This window comes from Esox lucius, chromosome 17, assembly GCF_011004845.1.
Source record: "Esox lucius isolate fEsoLuc1 chromosome 17, fEsoLuc1.pri, whole genome shotgun sequence".
In the NCBI taxonomy this organism is placed as follows: domain Eukaryota; kingdom Metazoa; phylum Chordata; class Actinopteri; order Esociformes; family Esocidae; genus Esox; species Esox lucius.
This window is the reverse complement of record NC_047585.1, coordinates 22531582-22552860: the sequence shown is the minus strand read 5'-3', so window position 1 is coordinate 22552860 and position 21279 is coordinate 22531582. Positions and strand designations below refer to the sequence as shown.

The 21279-nt window shown below is 40.8% G+C and overlaps 1 protein-coding gene across 3 annotated transcripts in view; it reads left to right on the top strand.

Moving 5' to 3' along the window:
- Positions 1-213: 213 nt before the first annotated feature.
- LOC105017294 (plexin-A2) overlaps positions 214-21279 on the top strand; it is a 63718-nt gene continuing 42652 nt past the window's right edge. For all 3 annotated transcript variants that reach the window (XM_020055344.3, XM_020055345.2, XM_020055346.2), the window contains exons 1-3: positions 214-539; positions 17376-18697; positions 20083-20265. In XM_020055344.3, coding sequence (XP_019910903.2) covers positions 17483-18697; positions 20083-20265 — 1398 coding nt within the window. In that variant the 5' untranslated portion in view covers positions 214-539; positions 17376-17482. The remainder of the gene's footprint in view (positions 540-17375; positions 18698-20082; positions 20266-21279) is intronic.

The following is a 21279-nucleotide window of genomic DNA, read 5'->3' as shown; positions in this document are numbered from 1 at the left end:
GCGGACTATACAGAATACCGAAAACCTGAAACTGCTATAGAGCACTGTAAGTAAAAGTGGGAGCATCAGATGACACGGACGTGGAGTAACTTCGATTCAGCCAATGCTGGCGGTCAAGGAAAAAAATTCTGCCTCGCGAATGGATGACGCGGTAGAGGTGGGTTTAAAACCGCACACTGTACGTGAGATGCAAGTGAACTGATGAGAGTCCGCTCCGGACTCATGAATTCTCTACCACAGACACCCAAAAAACTAGTGGAAACGTGAACGACTCTTATGAAATATGTGTCAATAAACAAAAATGTTTGATTCTGTATCAATAATATGAGTTTAAAAAACAGGAAGGCTAAATGTCGACATAAAGGAGAAATGGTTCACCGTTATACATGAAATAATTGAAATTGTCGCATCCTCAACGTTTCTTTCCGGCATATGGACATTGCGCGCTTCTAACAGCAAAGGAAGGACACTGAATTCGGCTGATTCTTGATACATTAAATTCACAGATACATCAAGACAGAGTCGTTAACTATATCCAGGTGAGTACCATAGCCTTCTAAATTTGACCACCTCAGAGCATGAGGATGAAATGGCAACGTTGGGTTACTTTACGCGCCCAGAACGTAGTAAAATTAAAAACAACCAAAATGAATAACATTTATTCTCATTGTCTTGTTTTATTATAACAGTTTATAGTCTAATCTAATGATTACGATCTGTAAATGGGATGGTTTTTTAATTGAATTTTGCGCTACTGTGATCATCTATTTCCCCGACTGATAGTGAGGATATAACTCATAGGACAATTGGACGCTTACACTACCAGTAAAACATTTTGACACACTTAACCATTTTGGGATAGACTTACCCAAACTTTTGACTGGTACCGTACTTCCAGACGTCTTTGAGAGATAGGATTTGTTTGACTACTAGGATTGTAATTACATCCTTATGGAATCGCTCTTTAGTGGTACTGCAAAATCATGGACACGTTTCCATTGAGTCATCATCAGGTATATCATGAGATTTCCTGGATGAGACCTCTGTGGGAATTAGGTTTTTGAGGCAGGCGCCTTAACTGCCAAAATGACAACTGTCAGGGATTCTGGGTCTAGGAAGCAACTGCAGTAGCAGAAGCAGATAACCTGAAGACCCATTCATACATCCTCATGATAATCATCATCATCTTCATTGTCCTTAATGGACATACATCAAAATGGGCATCCTCATAAAAAGGCATATGGCTATCGAAGCTGTCCATAGTTTATTGTAGCATCAGTACCCATAGCCTTGGCACTGCAGTGAGAGCAAAATTCATTGGGTCAAAGGGTGCTTAGAGGAGTTCTAGCCTAAAGAGCAAATGCACAGCCGCAGTAAAAACTTCCCAATTTTGTTGACAAACCTCATGTCGATTGTTCTGTTTGTGTTTGGGAAAGAGATTAGACTTGGTGCCTTGTAGACACCAAACCAGATGAACCAAGGGCTCTCTGTGCTCCTGCTTATCTCACTGGCCAGTTGGACAGGCTTTTATTCAGATGGTCCCACCAGACCATTAAAGCTTCTCATAGAGAGGGAGATTGGCTCATCTCTGTTGGTTCACTAATGCCAGGTCCCTATTTTTTGACTTGCCTATTTTAGAATTTAGATGGATCTTCATTTTAGTAAATGTTTTATTACAGCATTGTAATATAATGACATTTTAGATGGATCTTCATTTTAGCAAATGTTTTATTACTGCACTGTAATATAATGACATTGTATTACCATTTATAGTTGAGTCTGGATTACTTCCATCACTGTGTCTCTATAATTCTTTGACAGCGTCATTGGCAGACAGAGTGCTTTTCCTGCAGGATAACTTTCCTCTAATCTACTGACCCTGATGAGATAATATGTAACATCTGTCATGGACTTCAGTTTTCATTGGATCTCATCAATAATGAAACATGATGGATTACTTCATGTGTATGTGTTGATGTTAAAGCACTAGCAAGTACTGTGTTCGTTAAAGAGCTGTCTTGATCCCCTTGAAAAATGTTCATTGACCTATACAAACATAAAATATAAAACGAGGCTTGTGTGATTCACTCCCATACCGTATGATATACTGTATTCAGTGTGGAGCGATGGCCCGCTGAAGTGTGGACCTTATGGTTTTTGTATGATCCAGACATTATCAGGAAATGTGGGTCAGCAATGTGGGTCAGTGGCGATACCTTGCACTCTAGTTGCAGTACCAAGTCAGGCAAATGAGTGTATGTAAGACAATTACACGGTTTGTGACTGCAGAGCACCAGCAGTTCACTACTCAGAGCTGGAGACTCCCCCGGTTGCCCACCGAGACACTGATTAAACACGACTCCTCAGATGCTACAGCCTGAGGAGGAAGAGGAGGAGTATGCTCATCTGGGCTTGTGTGGATAGATGTATGTATGCATGTGCGTGACTGATCGGATGCCTTAGCCGTGGTGCCTATGTGAAAGAGGGAGTGTCACAAAGACAGACCGAGAGAGAATGAAACACATGAAAAGAAATGAACAAACATGGCCTGTAGCTGTTGCTCTCCCTCTTCTCTCCTCCGACATCCCTCAAGCACCTGTTTATTTAGTGAAGTCTGAAAACCAGCACGGAGGTAAAATATACTACTTGTGTATTTAAAGTGGTGGAGTGTCAGAGCAGAGATACAGGTGAAGGGAAACAGGGAGCTCATCTGCCAGATGGGACCTTTGGCAGTGCACCACATGCAGGGATTTTTATCTTTCCATATGGCAGCACACCTTCAGATTGTCATCGCTATTGTCAGTGTACATGTGGCTGTCCCAGTGCTGTTGCACTGGATGTTCTCTTACAGACTACTTCCATGTAGAAAGCATTGTGCCAGTATAAATGGGCATGCTTTTTAGACATTAAATGAGACCCACACACAGATGAGTCCCAGTGAGAGAATCAATGAGAGCCATCGTACAGACGAGCGGGAGGTTAACAATCAAGAGACATACAGGACCTTAGTAGGAGGGAACTTGGCAGTGTTGGCAGCACTTAGGGGACACATGACTGGTGTAGCGAAGTCCGTCTCCATGCTCGTATTCCCTGGACCGTGGCGTTGATTCAGGCTGGCAGTGCAGAGTTTTAACTGTGGGATGCAGTTGGGGACAGGTGGGCCCCTGGGATCAAGGGGAAAAGCTCAGCTGTATGTGCAGAGGGTTTTATTTGCAGAGCTCTGCATGGGGATTAAATGAGGAACGGATGCTGCAGGTCACCGGAGGCTCGTGGGGGAATGTTGGAAGGAGCGTGACACGTATTGTCTGTCCTCATCTTCCCTGTTTTCCCTGTTTCTCTCCCTGAGCTCCCAGAGATTCATCAGCAGCGAAGGTGGCAGCTGCTCTGTCTTCGTTGTCACTCCTTTTATCGCCATTTTTCCTGCCAGCCACCCGTCTTTGGCGTCCGGTCCTCCATGGAAAACCGTATGGGCCAGAGATGTACAGGCTTGTCCGGAATCCGTTGTTTATGGATGTTTTGTGTACATCCACATAAAGGCGTGTGGATCATGCATGGATAAGTTGGCTGCTTCTTGTATTCTGTTCCACTGTGCATTTTTATTCATCAGTCATTTACTGTACACTCTTAATGGGAGTCTACTTTGTATGGAAGACTTTTTATCAGATGAGTGAAGAATATCTCACCGAGCTTACAGAGTGAAAAATACTACACCGTTGTATACTGGAGCTGATCTACATGGAAAGTTACAACAACTTTAGGATGCTTTACAACATTACAAAGAAGAATCTTGCTGTTAATCTAATGGAACAGTGAGAGAACATATCCAAACAGATGTTGCTTGTCCCTGTTCCATCTGCACTTCTTTTATATTCCCAGTTTCCCTCAGCTGTCAGGCCAACAGTGAACTCATAGTCTTAATCATTCCCTTGTCCTTTTTATCCACTCACATTACTTCTGAGGGTATTGTAGCAGTATACAGACATGGCCTGGCTACAGCAGAACGCATCGAGACCCTTTTTTCACAAAATGCTGAATTGTAGAAGATCTGCTATTGCACTTGGGCAGGGACTTACAGTAGCCAGTGTCACACAGTGGGGAACAGGATCGCAAGAACTTCGCTAAACATTGTTCATTGTTTTATACTTATCAAATAATGCATAGCTGTATATACTGTATATACACACAGAAATAACACCTGTAATTGTAGCAATTATGTTTAGAATGCATTGAAATGAAAAGCAATGGCCTGTACTACACATTCATTTTGCACGGTCATCATTGCTGACAAAGACTTGCTGTATCTCTGAAGAACACTATGTGGGGTTAACGTGAATTTGGTTGCAATTTCCCTTCACGAGCCACAATAAACTCTGCTCCCACGTTAACCCTAACCCTTCCACGTTAACCCTAACCTTTCCACGTTAACCCTAACCTTTCCCTGTTAACCCTAACCTTTCCCCGTTAACCCTAACCTTTCCCCGTTAACCCTAACCTTTCCCCGTTAACCCTAACCCGTCCACGTTAACCCTAACATTTCCTCGTTAACCCTTCCACATTAACCGTAACCCTTCCACATTAACCCTAACCTTTCCCCGTTAACCCTAACCTTTCCCCGTTAACCCTAACCTTTCCCCGTTAACCCTAACCTTTCCCCGTTAACCCTAACCTTTCCCTGTTAACCCTAACCTTTCCCCGTTAACCCTAACCTTTCCCCGTTAACCCTTACCTTTCCCTGTTAACCCTAACCTTTCCCTGTTAACCCTAACCTTTCCCCGTTAACCCTAACCTTTCCCTGTTAACCCTAACCTTTCCCCGTTAACCCTAACCTTTCCCCGTTAACCCTAACCCTTCCATGTTAACCCTAACTAAACCTACCCATTTTTTATAACTCAATAAAAGCTTTAACTGGTTGACATCAAACAAGTTGAGTTTGGAACAATGCGATTTTCGGATTTCAATTATTGCTCATCTAAACTCAACCAAAAAGACTACCAAAATTACGTTTTACTAGAAGCCAAATGCGGGCCCATTGGTTCTAGCTGTTTGCAAAAGTGAACCTTTTACTCCGTCTCTCTGAGAAAAGACAGCTACATTTGACCGTACCCTGAGATCCAATAAGCATCTTAAATAAGGCCACTAAGGTAGTAGTGTCTGACATGGTAAGGTGCCATTCCAAATGTGTTTGTTTTTTATTTCAATCAAAATGTATTGTTTAACTACTAAGAGAAATGGACCAGCTTCACACAAGCTATTAAAACTAGTGAATTTCACCACCTGGTACTAACTCCCTAGGTACACAGTGTTCTCCCTGTCACAGTCTGTTCAATCTGCACCTGCCTCTGTCCTTCCTGGGTTCTGCATTTCCTCTCTTTGGCTTAGAAATCCAGCTTCCTTTGAAAATGTGTTTTGTGCCTTAAAGCTTTATGGTTTAGTGCTTGTCAAGGTGCATACCTTTCACTCATTTAAACACATGGGTTGAGTGGTCACTATTTAACATTTTCATTTTGAGAGCATTGCCAAGCAATATATCTTTCATGTAGTAACCTATTCTATAAATCCCATTAAACTTTATACGTAAACATACCAGCAGCTTTCAAAATACACCAGGCACATCACCTAAAATTAGAGAAAGACCAATACAGTGGCTATTGTCCCTCTTGGACATTGCCACAATTTGCTGTTTTACATCAGGTAATGAAAAAAAATAAAAAAATCTACAATTTACTTTTAAAAATTGCATTTACAAATCAGAAAATAAGTTTCATATGTACTCACACCCTTCAGTCAGTATTTGGTAGAGACATCTTTGGCAGTAGTTACAGTCATGACTCTTTAGGTCTCTAACAGCTTTGCACATCTGGACACAATGTTTGCCCATTCCTTTGTGCTAAACCGCTTAAGCTCTGTCAAGTTGGGTAGGGACCTTTGGTGAATAGCAAATTTGAACTCTTTCCACATATTCTCAGTTGGATTGAGGGCTTTGACTGGGCCACTCCAGGAAATTGACCATTTTGTTTTTAAGCTGCTTCAGTGTGACTTTGTCTGTATGTTTGAGGTCATTGTCCTGCCAGAAGAGGAATCTTTCTCCCAAGTCCCTGGTCTCTTGCAGACTTCAGCAGGTTTTCTTACATGAATTTGCTGTACTTTACTTCATCCATTTTGCCCTCTATGTTTACAAGCTTTCCAGGCCCTGACACAGAGAAGTACTGCCATAACATTATTCTGCCACCACCATGCTTCATGGTAAAGATGGTGTTCTTAGGATGATTTAGGAAGGCTTGCGCCATATATAGTTAGGCTTGCGCCAAAAATCTCTACTTTGGTCTCATCAGACCATTGAATAAGAGTCTCCCACATGCCTTCTGGCAAATTTCATGTGAGTTTTTTTCAACAATGGCTTTCTTTTTGCCACTCTCCCATAAAGGCCACTTTTGTAAAGCACAGGCTATTTTTGCAGTATGTACAGTGTCGCCCAGCTCAGCTGTGGAGGACTGTAACTACTTTAGAGTTGCCATAGGCCTCTTAGTGGCCTCCCTGACTAGTCCCTTTCTCACATGGATACTCAGAATTTGAGGATGGCCTGTTTTAAACAGATTCACACTTGTGATAAATTCTCTCCATTTCTTATAATAATAATAGACGTTTCGGTGCTTCGGGCGATATTCAATGCCTCAGAAATATTCTTATCTCCTACCCCTGATTGGTGCTTTTGAAGAACCTTACTCTGGATTTACTTTGAATACTCCTTTGTCTTCATGATGTAGTTTCTGTTAGAAATCTTCCTCCTTCACTTTTACATTCTTGCCTTTTTGGTTGTTAATCAGTGGGAAAAACATCAGATTGAATTTGATTCAATCATCTTGTAACACAACGACATGTGGAAAAGTCCAAAGGGGACAAACACTTTTTTTCGAGCCATTGAATCGAGACGATATTGGTCAATCAGCTAATGTCCCCTCCAGAGCAAGTCCAAGTGCACATACTTGTATTGACTCTGAAGTCTGTAACAAGACAATTGATTTGCGTTTTAGCATTACTTGGATCTGCAAATTGACCTGTATCCATTAATTGACTATTTGTAGTTGGATAAGACAATAGTTATAATGAAATAAGGAATTATTTAATGAAATACGTACAATAGTTGGATGTAAGCTGTGTGCATTCTCACTATGGACTGACTCTTTCAAGCGAACAGAAATATATTGTTTCATCATTTGTATTTTATCCTTGCACAACAAGTCAGTTGATGTTATGTACATTCATGACTTGCTATGAAATGTCATTGACATTGTGCTAGTTATCGTAGTAGTCAGAGATTTTAATTTGTTTAAAAGCTATCGTAATGATTGCAGCAAGCCACAGAAAATGACTAATGAACCAAGCCAGATGTTAAATTGACAGCCCCGCTCTGTTCAGATGTCTCAAACCTGTCCATTTCTTGATAGAAGGCTTAAGCAACCAATTGGATTTTGTCTTGGAAGCTCAGTCATATTTCCTCTCTTATTTAGTGATTTCAAATTAGCGATTAAAAGCCATGTTTTATTGAAGCAAATCCCAGCGGACTCAGGACAGATGTCAATATATGTCTTTCAACTTTGCTCCAAAAGTTCCTTTCAAGCTGCTACTCAACTCGGAAGATAGGAATCCTTGTGCACATAAGGAACCCACACACTGGCCTATCTTGAATAAGCTCACAATTAATATCAATAACGTGAAGGGTGCTCGCCAGTTGCATTCCTTTCATGTTTCTGTCTTTGCAAGCCCTGTGCCTGTCACCCACAACTAGCTAAAACAACTAAAAAACATACTGAAGCAAATGTATTACCCACCTTTTACATAAGGAAATACTCTGTCTGCATACATTATTGTCAAGCCAACCTTCGATCCAAATCAAATAATTTATTTTGAAAGATGTGGAAAATGGGAAAACCACCTTCACGCAATCAAAATGTAAATACGTTTTTACCTTCAAACACATGAAGTAGTTTGAAATGGCAGTTAAATCAAGTGCTTTGTATTAACAGCATGAGAAAACAAAAAAAGGAATCCAAGGTTTGTATTGTTTGAGATAAAAAAAAAAATGGTTAGCAACCAACTAGTAATGCCTTCCATTATGGAAAATAAATATATTTTTGCAATGCAAAATGTATGTAGAATGTATGATGAATATATGTCAAAAACATTTAACTTAATTCAAAATACATTTCAGGTATCAAAATGTATTTCACCTTTTATTCTGAAATGTACTTAAAAATGTATACATACATTTAACTTATGTATACACTATTCAAAATACATTTCAGCTTTTATTCCGAAATGTATTTGAAAATGTATGAATACATTACAGTTTTGTCCAAATGTATTTCACCGTCAACAATGCTCTCATTACAAATGTAATGTATTATAGAAAATACAAAAATTACAAAATGTATTTTGAAGCCCATATTAAAATACATTCTTCAGGTACTGTGAAAGTAAAAAGATTATATTGATTGATAAATTGATTATATCACATTTGGGTGTTGAAACACATTTTATATATGTGTACATTACCAAAATACTTTTAATCTTAGTCACAAATATAGTCAAACGCACTAAGGTAAACTTGGTAATACCACTACTTGCCTATCCTGTCAACCTAATCCTGTTTGGATCATAAGGTCGCAGGTTCGAAACACCTCCTTGCCGATTGACCGATATATGTAGACATGCATTAAATACATTTTTTACAAATATATTTAAGCGGCCTATTTCAAACATTTTGACATATATTTACCAAATGTATTCAGGAATATATTTTCCAAATGTATTCAATACATTTATTTTCCGTATGGGTTGGACCAAATTACTGAAATCCGGACCTAGGTGTTGGCATTCGTACCTAAAGCCTTACACATGGGCTGCCCAGGTTTCCATCAGAGTTCTAAAGGTCACGTTGACTTTCCCCTTCGATTCCCAATCATACATGCAACGTGAGCTCTCCCTGATTCAAAGGGCCTGTTTCAGATCCCTATTAGCCAGTTGAGATCCACAGTGGTATTTACTAAAGACAGAGCCCAGAGAAGGCAATTTAATCTATGATAATATTTCCATGTGTCCTCAGAATATGCAGTGTTAAAGCTATTTCAGATTTACCAGAGAACACCATGCATTCCCAGATGTAAATTATTGTTTGGCAATATACTTGGAAGGATTCTTTCCATCCCCTTTATTCAGCACCCTGTGGTTTTTACAAGCATAGCATTCTGGATTGATGGAGTGCTGTCGTATAGTTCCCTTAGACATATTCTGGTGTCCTGACATTATACATGGTCTCTAAAGAGGAAACAATCCAACAAACTATGCTTCCAAATAAAGTGAAGGAAAAGGTAAATCTCAGAATTTGAAGAGGCGTCTAAATTATAAAATTCTCTGCTTCTACGCCTATCTAATAATCATGATTGTATTATTTAAATGAATATCCATGTCATTATAGGCACTTGAGGGCCAAATTTGTCTGTAAGAATCCCAATACAACCAGAGTATTGTCCTGGGCCAAGACCACAAATAAAACATGGTGGAGTGATCACAAAACATTTATTTTACTATAGAGCCCAAGGGTCCCCTTGTGATTAAAACTGAAATTCATTTAAAAATCATCATTAATAAAGATGGCATTTTCATGTCCTAGTGCCTATACCACTCACTGAAAGTACCAGTGTCAGCCTCTGGCTATGGCTGTCTGGGTGCTCCACCAAGTATGACCCACTTCTGTCTCTGCATCATTGTAAACAGATCTACTAATTGCCTTCATTTATTCATTTGGAAGTCAAGTTCTGTTGAGGCTGGCACCTTCCCAGGTCATTCATGTGTAATGTGTACAATTCTTCCCTCCCCCAATGATTCGTCCACATGGATTTGTGGCAGACCCCAAGACAAAGGTATCCCATCAGGCATTGTGATTTGCCCAAGATGAAATTAGTGCAATTCTGTGGGCTGTGAGACATTTCCTCAGTTTTCAATTATGCAGACTAACGTAGAACTGTGGCACTTGATAATATTCTGCAAATAATGGACTGAATGGTCTGGAGGGAATGAAGATATGGATAACTTGACGTCTGAATTGGTAACATTTTTGTCAATGCCCCTGTAAATCAATGCTACATTTTTGAAGTGGGGAGCATGGATGTACTGCAATTCTCTGTAGAGGCAAGTTTGACCTGACTAGTTAATACACTCCTGTCCCTGTGTCTCCACACTGTGTTGTGACTTTTGTAGCCTGATTAGACTAAGCAACAATAGACAGATTTATCCCTGATGAAATGACCCAACCATTGTCAACTCAGTATTTGAACAGTTTGTCTGTCCTGCATCATGGAACATGGTGTCACAGTGTGTTGGCTGTTTCCAGTCAACTCACATATATGCAAACTGGCCCCAGAATGGAATGCATTGGTTCACACTGAATCATAGAGTGCAATAAGCACAGTACTCAGAGGACTCGGAGGGAGAAAATAAGACAAACTGTATGTCTGTGATAATGCTGAATGAGGTGTATGTGTGGTTAAATATATTTACCATTCATAATATACCAGACCTTTGTGGGGGTCTTATGGTCAAATGGTGGCATGGCGTTTTGACTTTGATGGTTGTCACCATCACAGCGTGGTATCACCAGAGGCCTGAACATGTTCTTCTATGAGTGTGTGTGAATGATTCACGTCTGGTGCTGAGGCTGTGGTCGGCGGGAGCGTGTCTGACTGGAGAGGGAGTATATTCAGTAGGGAGGTCTGCAGCCAGCAAGGAGCTGCCTCTGTAATCCAGGGTAAACATAAAGCAGCATGACTGCACGCCTCAGACGTGACTGAATCCAGCAAAAAATAAATTGATGGGCTGCTGTTATTTGCAGCTTTTGGCCATAATTTGTTATTCTCGATAGGTTTGGCTTGCTTACGTGTCAGTGTGTACACAGGTGCAATACGTGTGGCACAACTAAGATCTACAGTATATTACAAAGGCTTCCTTGTGGTTTCACCCAGAAATTAGTTTTGCATTTAAAATGCAGTCTTTTCTATTGGATTATAGAAGCCAGATAACCTGCCCTCCCTCTCATCCACTAGCATCAGTGAGCAATGTGGTAATCCCTCTTCAAGCACATTGTCGAACAATTGAAGACCATGCACTAAAACTTTACACAGTTTACTGCATTTCAGTGGGTACAGATGGTCTGAATGTGAAATGTTATTGTCTTTTCAGTGGGGACAGATGGTCTGAATGTGAAATGTTATTATCTTTTCAGTGGGGACAGATGGTCTGAATGTGAAATGTTATTGTCTTTTCAGTGAGGACAGATGGTCTGAATGTGAAATGTTATTGTCATTTCAGTGGGGACAGATGGTCTGAATGTGAAATGTTATTGTCATTTCAGTGGGGACAGATGGTCTGAATGTGAAATATGATATTGTCATTTCAGTGGGGACAGATGGTCTGAATGTGGAATATTATTGTCATTTCAGTGGGGACAGATGGTCTGAATGTGAAATATTATTGTCATTTCATTGGGGACAGATGGTCTGAATGTGAAATATTATTGTCATTTCATTGGGGACAGTTGTCTGAGTGTGAAATGTTATTGTTGCAGTTCTTAGTTTCCACATGTAGAATTAAATTCTATACATCGATCATTTAATTCAGAGATACTGAGCGAAACAAATTATTAGTGATAATCCGTTTGCTTGGACAAGCTGTTGATGTCATTCACTCAGCATCTTCAGTGTAATGCTGAAACTCTATCTACACAGATTACCCTGAACCCATCAGAAAACAATGGTAAGGCTCACACCTGTTTATCAATCATGTAACAGGGCCTTTACTACTAGGCTGGGGCTGTCATTATTTTTCGGAAACATAATACAGTATGGTATTATATCAGCATAGAAATAAGACTAGGACTTAGAATAAGACTTAGAGTCTAGAAGACAATAACATTTATTTTTAATGTCTGAATACAAGACTCCCAGACTAGTTCAACTTTTTGTTGTTATCTCTGAATTATACTATTTTGCTTGTTTTCAGAATATCTGACTTGTTGCAAGTAAAATTGTCTTTGGCAGATTAACTTTTTTTAATTCAAGCCTTTTTTCTTGTATATAATGTTTGAGTAAAAAGTTTTTTCAGTGTACATTAAGTTTTATAGTATACATAATACAGATAAGAGAGGAGGTGTCAGGTGAAGGATGTGATATCTTTGTTCAAGTCAAAGGAGAAATAATGTCTAGGGAGAATGTTTGCTAGCATTGCAAGCCAAATTCTGACTATTTCTAGTTGCATCTCTTGTTCCACTTCCCAGGGTCCAAAGGATTTACATTTTATCCTGCGCAGCATAGCTTGCCAGCCAGTGCAATTTTTGTTTTATTTAACTGGATATACAGAGTTTTTATATTTTCCTTTTTACATCCAACTTCACATTTGGAGATTACATTTCTTATAAACATAGAACTACAGTGGGTACTACACTGCCCATTTTGCAGGTTTTCCTACTTACAAAGCATGTAGATGTCTGTAATTTTTGTCATAGGTACACTTCAACTGTAAGAGACATTTTATTGCATGACATTAGTATTTGATCACCTACCAACCAGTAAGAATTTCGGATCTCACAGACCTGTTAGTTTTTCTTTAAGAAGCCCTCCTGTTCTCCACTCATTACCTGTATTAACTGCACCTGTTTGAACTCGTTACCTGTATAAAAGACACCTGTCCACACACTCAATTAAACAGACTCCAACCTCTCCACAATGGCCAAGACCAGAGAGCTGTGGGATCAGCCCAGAACTACACGACAGGACCTGATCAATGACCTGAAGAGAGCTGGGACCACAGTCTCAAGGAAAATCATTAGTAACACACTACACTGTCATGGATTAAAATCTTGCAGCGAATGCAAGGTCCCCCTGCTCAAGCCAGCGCATGGCTAGGCCCGTCTGAAGTTTGCCAATGACCATCTGGATGATCCAGAGGAGGAATGGGAGAAGGTCATGTGGTCTGATGAGACAAAAATAGATATTTTTGGTCTAAACTCCACTTGCTGTGTTTGGAGGAAAAAGAAGGATGAGTACAACCCCAAGAATACCATCCCAACCATAAAGCATGGAGGTGTAAACATCATTCTTTGGGGATGCTTTTCTGCAAAGGGGACAGGACGACTGCACCGTATTGAGGGGAGGATGTATTGGGCCATGTATCGGGAGATCTTGGCCAACAACCTCTTTCCCTCAGTAAGAGAATTGAAGATGGGTCCTGGCTGGGTCTTCCAACATAACAACGACTTGAAACACACAGCCAGGGCAACTAAGGAGTTGCTCTATAAGAAACATCTCAAGGTCCTGGAGTGGCCTAGCCAGTCTCCAGACCTGAACCCAATAGAATATCTTTGGAGGGAGCTGAATGTCCGTATTGCCCAGTGACAGCCCCAAAACCTGAAGGATCTGGTGAAGGTCTGTATGGAGGAGTGGGCTAAAATCCCTGCTGCAGTATGTGCAAACCTGGTCAAGAACTACAGGAAACGTATGATCTCTGTAATTGCAAACAAAGGTTTCTTTAACAAATACTAAGTTCTGCTTTTATGATGTATCAAATAGTTATGTCATGCAATAAAATGCTAATTACTTACAAATCATACAATGTGATTTTCTGGATTTTTGTTTTAGATTCTGTCACTCTTGAAGAGTACCAATGATAAAAAGTACAGACTTCTACATGCTTTGTAAGTGGGAAAACCTGCAAAATCGTCAGTGTATCAAGTACTTGTTCTCCCCACTCTACATAATGAAAGGATCGGCCACAGAAGGTAGCAGCAATGACTGTCCTAGTATGTAAAGTACTGTACAAAAGACTGATGGCATATGGGAAATTAGTTTCAATCCATTTGACTGAGTAGTGTTTGTGAAAACACAAAATAATGAATACAGTGAAAAGTAACAACAATGTATTGGTTAAAAAAGAAAAAAGGCCTCCCTTAGAATGCCAAAATAAACACATTTGCTTTAGTACTGTTGTGTAATAGTTTCAGGTAGTCCTGAGAGTGATCTATCTGGAGACTTTCACTGAATGTAGGTCTTAATTGTCTTTACAGAGTGTATCTATCCTGCTGTAAGATAAAGATTTTGCAGTCACAAATTGTCATTTCTTTCTCACAGTCAAATAATGTTGGTGCCTGATGACTCTGCCAGATGTTGAGTCACTAGATTCCCTTCTTCCTTTAAGGAAATTATCTTTAAATATGGCTCATCAGTTCAGTTGTAGACAGCTTTCTGGGTCTTCCACTGCATTTTCTGTCTTCTAGCTGCCAAGTTTCTTCCAATTTCTTCATGACATTTCTTCTGGCCACAAGATCAAGCATCAGTTAACTTGTGAAAACCAAGAAATGATTGTACCTTCTTATTATACTGATGTATATTTGTATTTACTGTAATTTTATACAATGTTTTTAAAGCAAATATACACTTCCTGGCTAGGCTAATAGCTATAAAACAATTCCTTACGTAGCCTAAAGACTTTTGCACAGTGCTATATTACTCATCAATTCAGTTCAGATAAGGACATGCATCTACATTTTGGAAATAACAGGGAGAGAATATATACAGTGTGTCTGTCTGCCAAAAGAACCAGAGGGAAAAAAGAACACTCCAGCGATTTCCCCCATGATGTCTTTGAGGTATGGACAGCTGGAGAGGAGACATTGGAATGGAGCTGAAGAAAACCCAGACACCACTGTATGCCTTCCCCATCCCTTGCCTCTAAGAAACCAGACATTCTGTTGGTTGTTTCTAACAGAGTGTAGCCATAAACACTGCTGTCCACTGCCAGGACACACATGATAAATCCTATTTGACCTTTTCCTAAACCAGGAAGTCTCATTGAGATAAACAATATATTTTCCTATCTAAAGGGGACCTGGGACATAGAAGGCAATTTTCTCCAAGCGAAAGGCTTTGAGCAGGTCAGATGATTTCCATACCATAAGCTGAATGGTTTGTGAAGCACAGCGGAGAGCTGTTGGTCTGGCATCAGATGGAACAGAGCTTGTGGCATTAGGGGGTTCCATAGCCTCAGCCAGAGCCAGATTGGTTAAGCCTCCAGAGCTGCTGGGAAATGTGGTTTCCTAATTTAAAGTCCTCTGCTCCGTGCATGACACTTTTATTAATCTTACAGTGGACTGGGATGAAATAAGGGTTGTATGAAGCTATCACTTTTACCTCGTCCATGATCATTGTACCATAGATTATTAAGAGCACATACATAAGGTGGTTCATATATAACATAAAATAAGAAGAAAAGATCTTGATGAATCAGTGAAAGAAACCTACATTTTAAAATGTTTAATGTGCATATAACACATGATGATCGTAAAAGAAAGAAAGGACTGTATTTCTCTAATCCATCCATCATTTCGCCCGTGCATCCACATGCCCTTCAATCAACTTTGCGCTGAATTCTAGGTGCATCATTTGTCTACATAAAATATCTACATAAAAATACTGTATGCTAATGAAATTAAACAAGGAAGCAAAAGGGTTGATGCTGCCTGACTCTGAATCCCTAATGATTTTCCGCCATCTCTGGAAATGGCTTGATTAATTTGGGAATGTCGGCTGCGATGGAAAGGGTGATTAAATTCTGTTGGACTCATACATTTAGCAGAATAAGAAAACAGAAAGCTAGTAATTTAGAAGCACAATTCATTCATTTTGTTCCTTTTTAATTAGCTGTCTAAACATAAAGTAAGGAACAGTGTCACTATTCGTCACTGTTTTGATGAAGTAATAGACACTGGCAGTCACTGAGAACTAATGAGCTCCTGAAGATAGAAGAAGCAGATAGACCACCTTTACAGCTAATCTATCCTGTTGTATTGATTGCATTATGGATAGAGGTCTACAATGCTCCTGTGAGTTGATTACTGAAATTACCTGTTCCATTGATGAGATGAAACATAGATAGCACAACTGGAAAGACTAAACATTGGCCAGAATAAAAGAAAAAAGAAAAGCTACTTTTGAGTTTTTGCCTTGCAGATTAATAAGTTATTCGTTGATAGACTATTGGGTCTTAGCTGGCTAAGCTTGGTGCTCAGAAATATGTGTACTAAGCTAAATACTTCCTCCAAATTAGTTATATTGTATGGTCACTGTAGCCAATATTAATCACCATGTATTTGCTTCCATGAAGCAGCTGCCTGTGTTAGCTGCTGAGATTAGCATAGTTCATTTAAATATACTGTACAGCTTGCTATCTATGTTGTGCTAGCTAGCAAATAACATGCGTGCCATTTAGCTGTCTTACACTATCTTGGAGTGTATTTGAATAAGATTGGACATTGATAAAATGGTGTATATTTCATTTGAAATCTTAGGTTAAAATTTCACATCATACAACTGTTAATAAACAGTCATATCATGTGCAATTCAGTGTTAGCGAATTATGGCAATTGTATTTTAACAGCCGGTCATGGCCTGTGCTGTGCCGGCTGTTACATTTCTATGTTCTTTGTGTTTTAGTTCTAGTTTCACTGTGTCTATGTTCTGTTTGGCCCTGTATTTATTGGTTTCACCTTTGTTTAGTTTTCTTTTCATCTGTATCTCATTTGCCTCTCATTATGTCCCTATTTAAGTTCTTCCTGTCCTAGTGCTTCTTGCCAGTCATTGTTTGCTGTTAGTTGTTTTTGTTACATCCCTGTTTCGTGTCTCCTAAGCGAAATCTGTGGATTAAAGAAGCTTTCTTAAAAGTAATCTCTGCACCTGTATCCAACCATATCCACAACGTGACACATATCACATGACCACAAAATTAAAATATCAATACTGGATCGGTACTTGGTCAGGTTTAGTACTTGGAATCAGTATGGACATTGAAGTGGTATCTGTGAAGTGGTATCTGTGAAGTGATATCTGTGAAGTGGTATCTGTGAAGTGATATGTGTGCATCTCTGCTCACCACCCATTCTATTCAGTTGTTTGTCAACTTGCATACATTTCATGTATTTTTCCTTAATTGTTGTCCAGTAGTGCCAGTAGCATATTTACACAAAATTGATTCAGTGTGTGTACATTTATTCACAGAGTACAGTTGATTCTGATTTTATAAGAGGGTATTTATTAGTGTGATTCTGTTTGTCTCTGGTGTGTCCCTCTTCATAAAGCCATCTTTTATAATAGAAAACTTTTAAAATGGCAACCATGTCCACTTTAACAGTTGGATGCATGAATAAATCAGTTTTCGAGTCCTTACTCTAGGTTTACTCTAGGTTTATAAAAACATTTAAATTGTTTCTGAATTATTCAGCGTTTCCTAGTTCATCTCAAGTCTAAAACAAACCATTTCTCCTCTCCTTCAAGATGATGTGAAGACCACTGTTGAGGATCTCATCTTGCTTGACTACGTACACCCTTGTTCATTCCTGCCCTAGACACATAGTCTGGATTTGCCGTCTCTTAGAAGCCCTATGGGGATGGAAACGCGTTTGGATATAGGGCAGACTTACTGTAGCGGTACTAAGGGGCAAACATGGTCCCTGACGTGGTGGAGGTTGGTCCTGATGTCCATGTCACTAGTGATGGACCGAGGCCAGTCACTCAGCACCTTTCAGTCAGAGAGGACTGAATGGACCCTGAACCACCTGAGTGTGCACAAGACCACCGGTGTTCTCTATGTTGGTGCTGTGAACCGGATCTATAAGCTCTCTGCCAACCTGACCCTCCTGGTCTCCCACAACACGGGTCCTGAGCACGATAACAAGGCCTGCTACCCTCCTCTTATAGTGCAGCCCTGCTCGGAGCCACTGGCCTCCACTGACAACGTTAACAAATTGCTGCTCATAGACTACTCCCACAACCGCCTGCTGGCCTGTGGCAGCCTCTACCAGGGCGTCTGCAAGCTAATGCGACAAGATGACCTGTTCATCCTGGTGGAGCCAACCCACAAGAAAGAGCACTACCTCTCCAGTGTCAACCAGACGGGCACCATGTATGGAGTCATCGTGCCCTTATCGCAGGGCCAGGATGGCACCCTGTTCATCGGCACTGCCGTTGGTGGGAAGCAGGACTACTTTCCCACCATCTCCAGTCGCAAGCTACCCCGTGACCCAGAGTCCTCTGCCATGCTGGATTACGAGCTCCACACTGACTTTGTGTCCTCTCTCATTAAGATCCCCTCTGACACACTTGCTCTGGTCCCGCGCTTTGACATTTACTACATCTATGGCTTCGCCAGCGGGAACTTTGTCTACTTCCTGACCGTGCAGCCCGAGGTTCCAGAGAACGGGATGCCTGCTGGAGGTTCCCCCGGTGACCTGTTTTACACCACCCGCATCATACGACTCTGCAAAGGCGACAAAAAGTTCCACTCCTATGTATCTCTGCCAGTAGGCTGTTTACACAAAGGAGAGGAGTATCGCCTCCTACAGGCTGCCCACCTATCTAAGGCAGGGAAGGTTCTGGCCAGGTCCCTAAACATCAGTGCCCAGGATGATGTCCTCTTCACTGTGTTCACCAAGGGCCAGAAGCAGTACCTGGAGCCCCTGGACAGCTCAGCCCTGTGTGTCTTTACCATCCGGGACATAAATGCCCGTATCAAAGAGCGGCTGCAGTCCTGCTACCAGGGAGAGGGAAACCTGGAACTACACTGGCTCCTTGGAAAGGACGTGCAGTGCACCAAAGCGGTAGGTTGTTGCCTCTAGCCCGGTAGGTATAGTGCCCCTCCCCAACGCACTGTTTTTGTCGTATTTCTTTTTTTGTAGAAACATTTAGGCAAACAATTCTAGTAGCAGCAGCTTGTGAACAGCTTTTTTTTTGCCGATCAGGGATAGCTTTAAGCTTACTCACGTCTGGCTAATAGTTGTTTATTTTCTGAAAACACACACAAACATTCTTAGAAACGTGATTCTTCACTAGGCAGTTATTTGATTAAGCATTGGAGCATGTACCCAAATACATTACTATTTAATAGATTCTATTAATAGAATCCCAAAATGCCATGCCCTTAATGCAAACAATAATTCAAGGACAACCTTGTAGCTGAAAGGTAGGCAGAATGTTTAAGTCCCATTGAAAGTTACAATATTCCACAATAGCAGAAAGGTAGGGGGTATTAAAGTACAATGCTAATCAGGGGAGTTTTGTATGCAGCTTTGATTCCATTCAGAGGTTTAGGCTCTCTCCCCCTCTCTCTTTCTCTCCACTTCTCTACTCTGCGTGAGAGAAAGCTCGTTGTTCATTCTGCTCTAGTACTGCAGCTATCTGAAGCCACGAGATGTGCTCTTGATCTGGAGAGCTGATTTTCTCATAGCCAATCCAAGCTCTCTCTCTCACTCCAACTCTGTCTCTCTCTCACACACACACACACACTCACCTGCCCATCTCTTCTTATTTGTGACAGTTATTCTGTGTGACACAAGGCTCTTTGAAAAAAGTAACACAGACATCCATCAAGGTTATTATTCAACACCACTCACAAAACCACTTTGATTTCACCATTTGCCTCAGAGATACCATTTCGCTAATAGTCACCTAATGCTTTTTACCCTAGTAATCATTCTGTTTTAGAACAGAAGAAAACAGAAAATGCTGTATGCTATTGAGAGTTGCTGAAAATCGAAGTACAAATGTATTGCCCTAAAAAGTGAGATTTATATTCTGCCTGACAGACCATTAGTGGTTTGAGGTGGGTTGTGCTAGATGTAACAGGGCTGCTTATCATGCAAGCCTCTTTGATGCTAAATCAAAACCTGACATCTCTTGGGGTGGAGGGGGGGTGTTGGTTGTGTGATGTCAGATCAAGCGATTTAAAATCACAAAAAACAGCACTAAATACATGGAGTTTTCCTGTTTGCCATAAGCAATTAAAGTGCTCAACAAACACACTATCCTGGCACAGTTGACAAATTTAACAACCCCAATGTCTTTTGAAGCCTGCCTTGGGTAACTGCGTGCTGCAAATGATTAATTTGTTAAAGTAATAATTTTATGCTTACTTACTCTGTTATCTTATTTTTTTGTCTTACCCATCTCATCTCTTACCCCTGTCATTCTCCATGTCTCTTTGAAGCCTGTGCCTATCGATGATCACTTCTGTGGGCTTGACATCAACCAACCCCTCGGGGGCTCCCAGCTGGTAGCTGGCCTGACGCTGTACACTGAGACCAAGGAAAGGTTGACCTCTGTAACCTCTTATGTCTATAATGGCTACAGCGTTGCCTTCATTGGCACCAGGAGTGGCAGACTGAAGAAGGTGGGTATGGGTTATGCACAACAGATTTAGCAGGGGAGTTCTTTTTATACAGTTTCCTAAGCAGTGAAGACCAGATCCTGATGAGGGTTTATCATCACAAAAAATAGGTCAACTGCCAAGACTAGTTATTCTGGATTGTCCTTAAAGGGGCACTGTGTAGAATCCTGCCCCTAACGTTTACCTTTAAACAACCACATGACTTGTCTCCTCCTCTCCTTCCCTTGCCGAACAAAATCGGAATTTGCTTAACAAAGTAACCTGGCAAGAAAGGCCTTAGTCAGTGAGGTGACCCAGAACTCAATGGCCATTCTAACTGAGATATGAGAAACAGCCAAAAGAACAACCATCTCTACAGCACTCTATACATCAGGCTTTTATTTTAGAGTGGCTAGACTGTAGGCACTCCTGGGTAAAGGGCAGTGCCCATGCTGCCTGAAGGACTCTGAGACCATGAGAAGAAAGGTTATCTGGTCTGATGAGACCAAAATTGAGCTATTAACTCTGAATGCCAAAGCACTAAGTCTGGTGAAAACAAGGTGCTTGTCAGCACCTGGCTAATACTTTCCCTATGGTGAAGCATGGTGATGGGAGCATCATGCTCTGGGGATGCATCGCAGCAGCGGGGGCTGGGAGACTGGTTAGGATTGAGGGAAGGATAAACCAAGAAAATTACAGACAGGTCCTTAATCCAGGGTGCACAGACTGGAGTGAATATTTGTGTTTCATCACAGCAACTCCCCAATCACACAGGCAATACAACACTCAAGTAGCTTTGTGACAAGTCTGAGAATGTCCTTGATTGGCCCAGCCAAAGACTTGAACCCCATTGAATATCTGCGGAGAAATCTAAACATTGCTGTTCACCGACAATCTTACCAGTCTGAGTGAGTTGTTTGTGTGTGTACCTTGGTCAATATAATGCCAAGATGTTTTCATTACGTTGACATTATGCACATACATGATGCAGACCCTTGGGATTCCCTATGGAGCAGCTGGTCACGTTTTCAGTCTAAA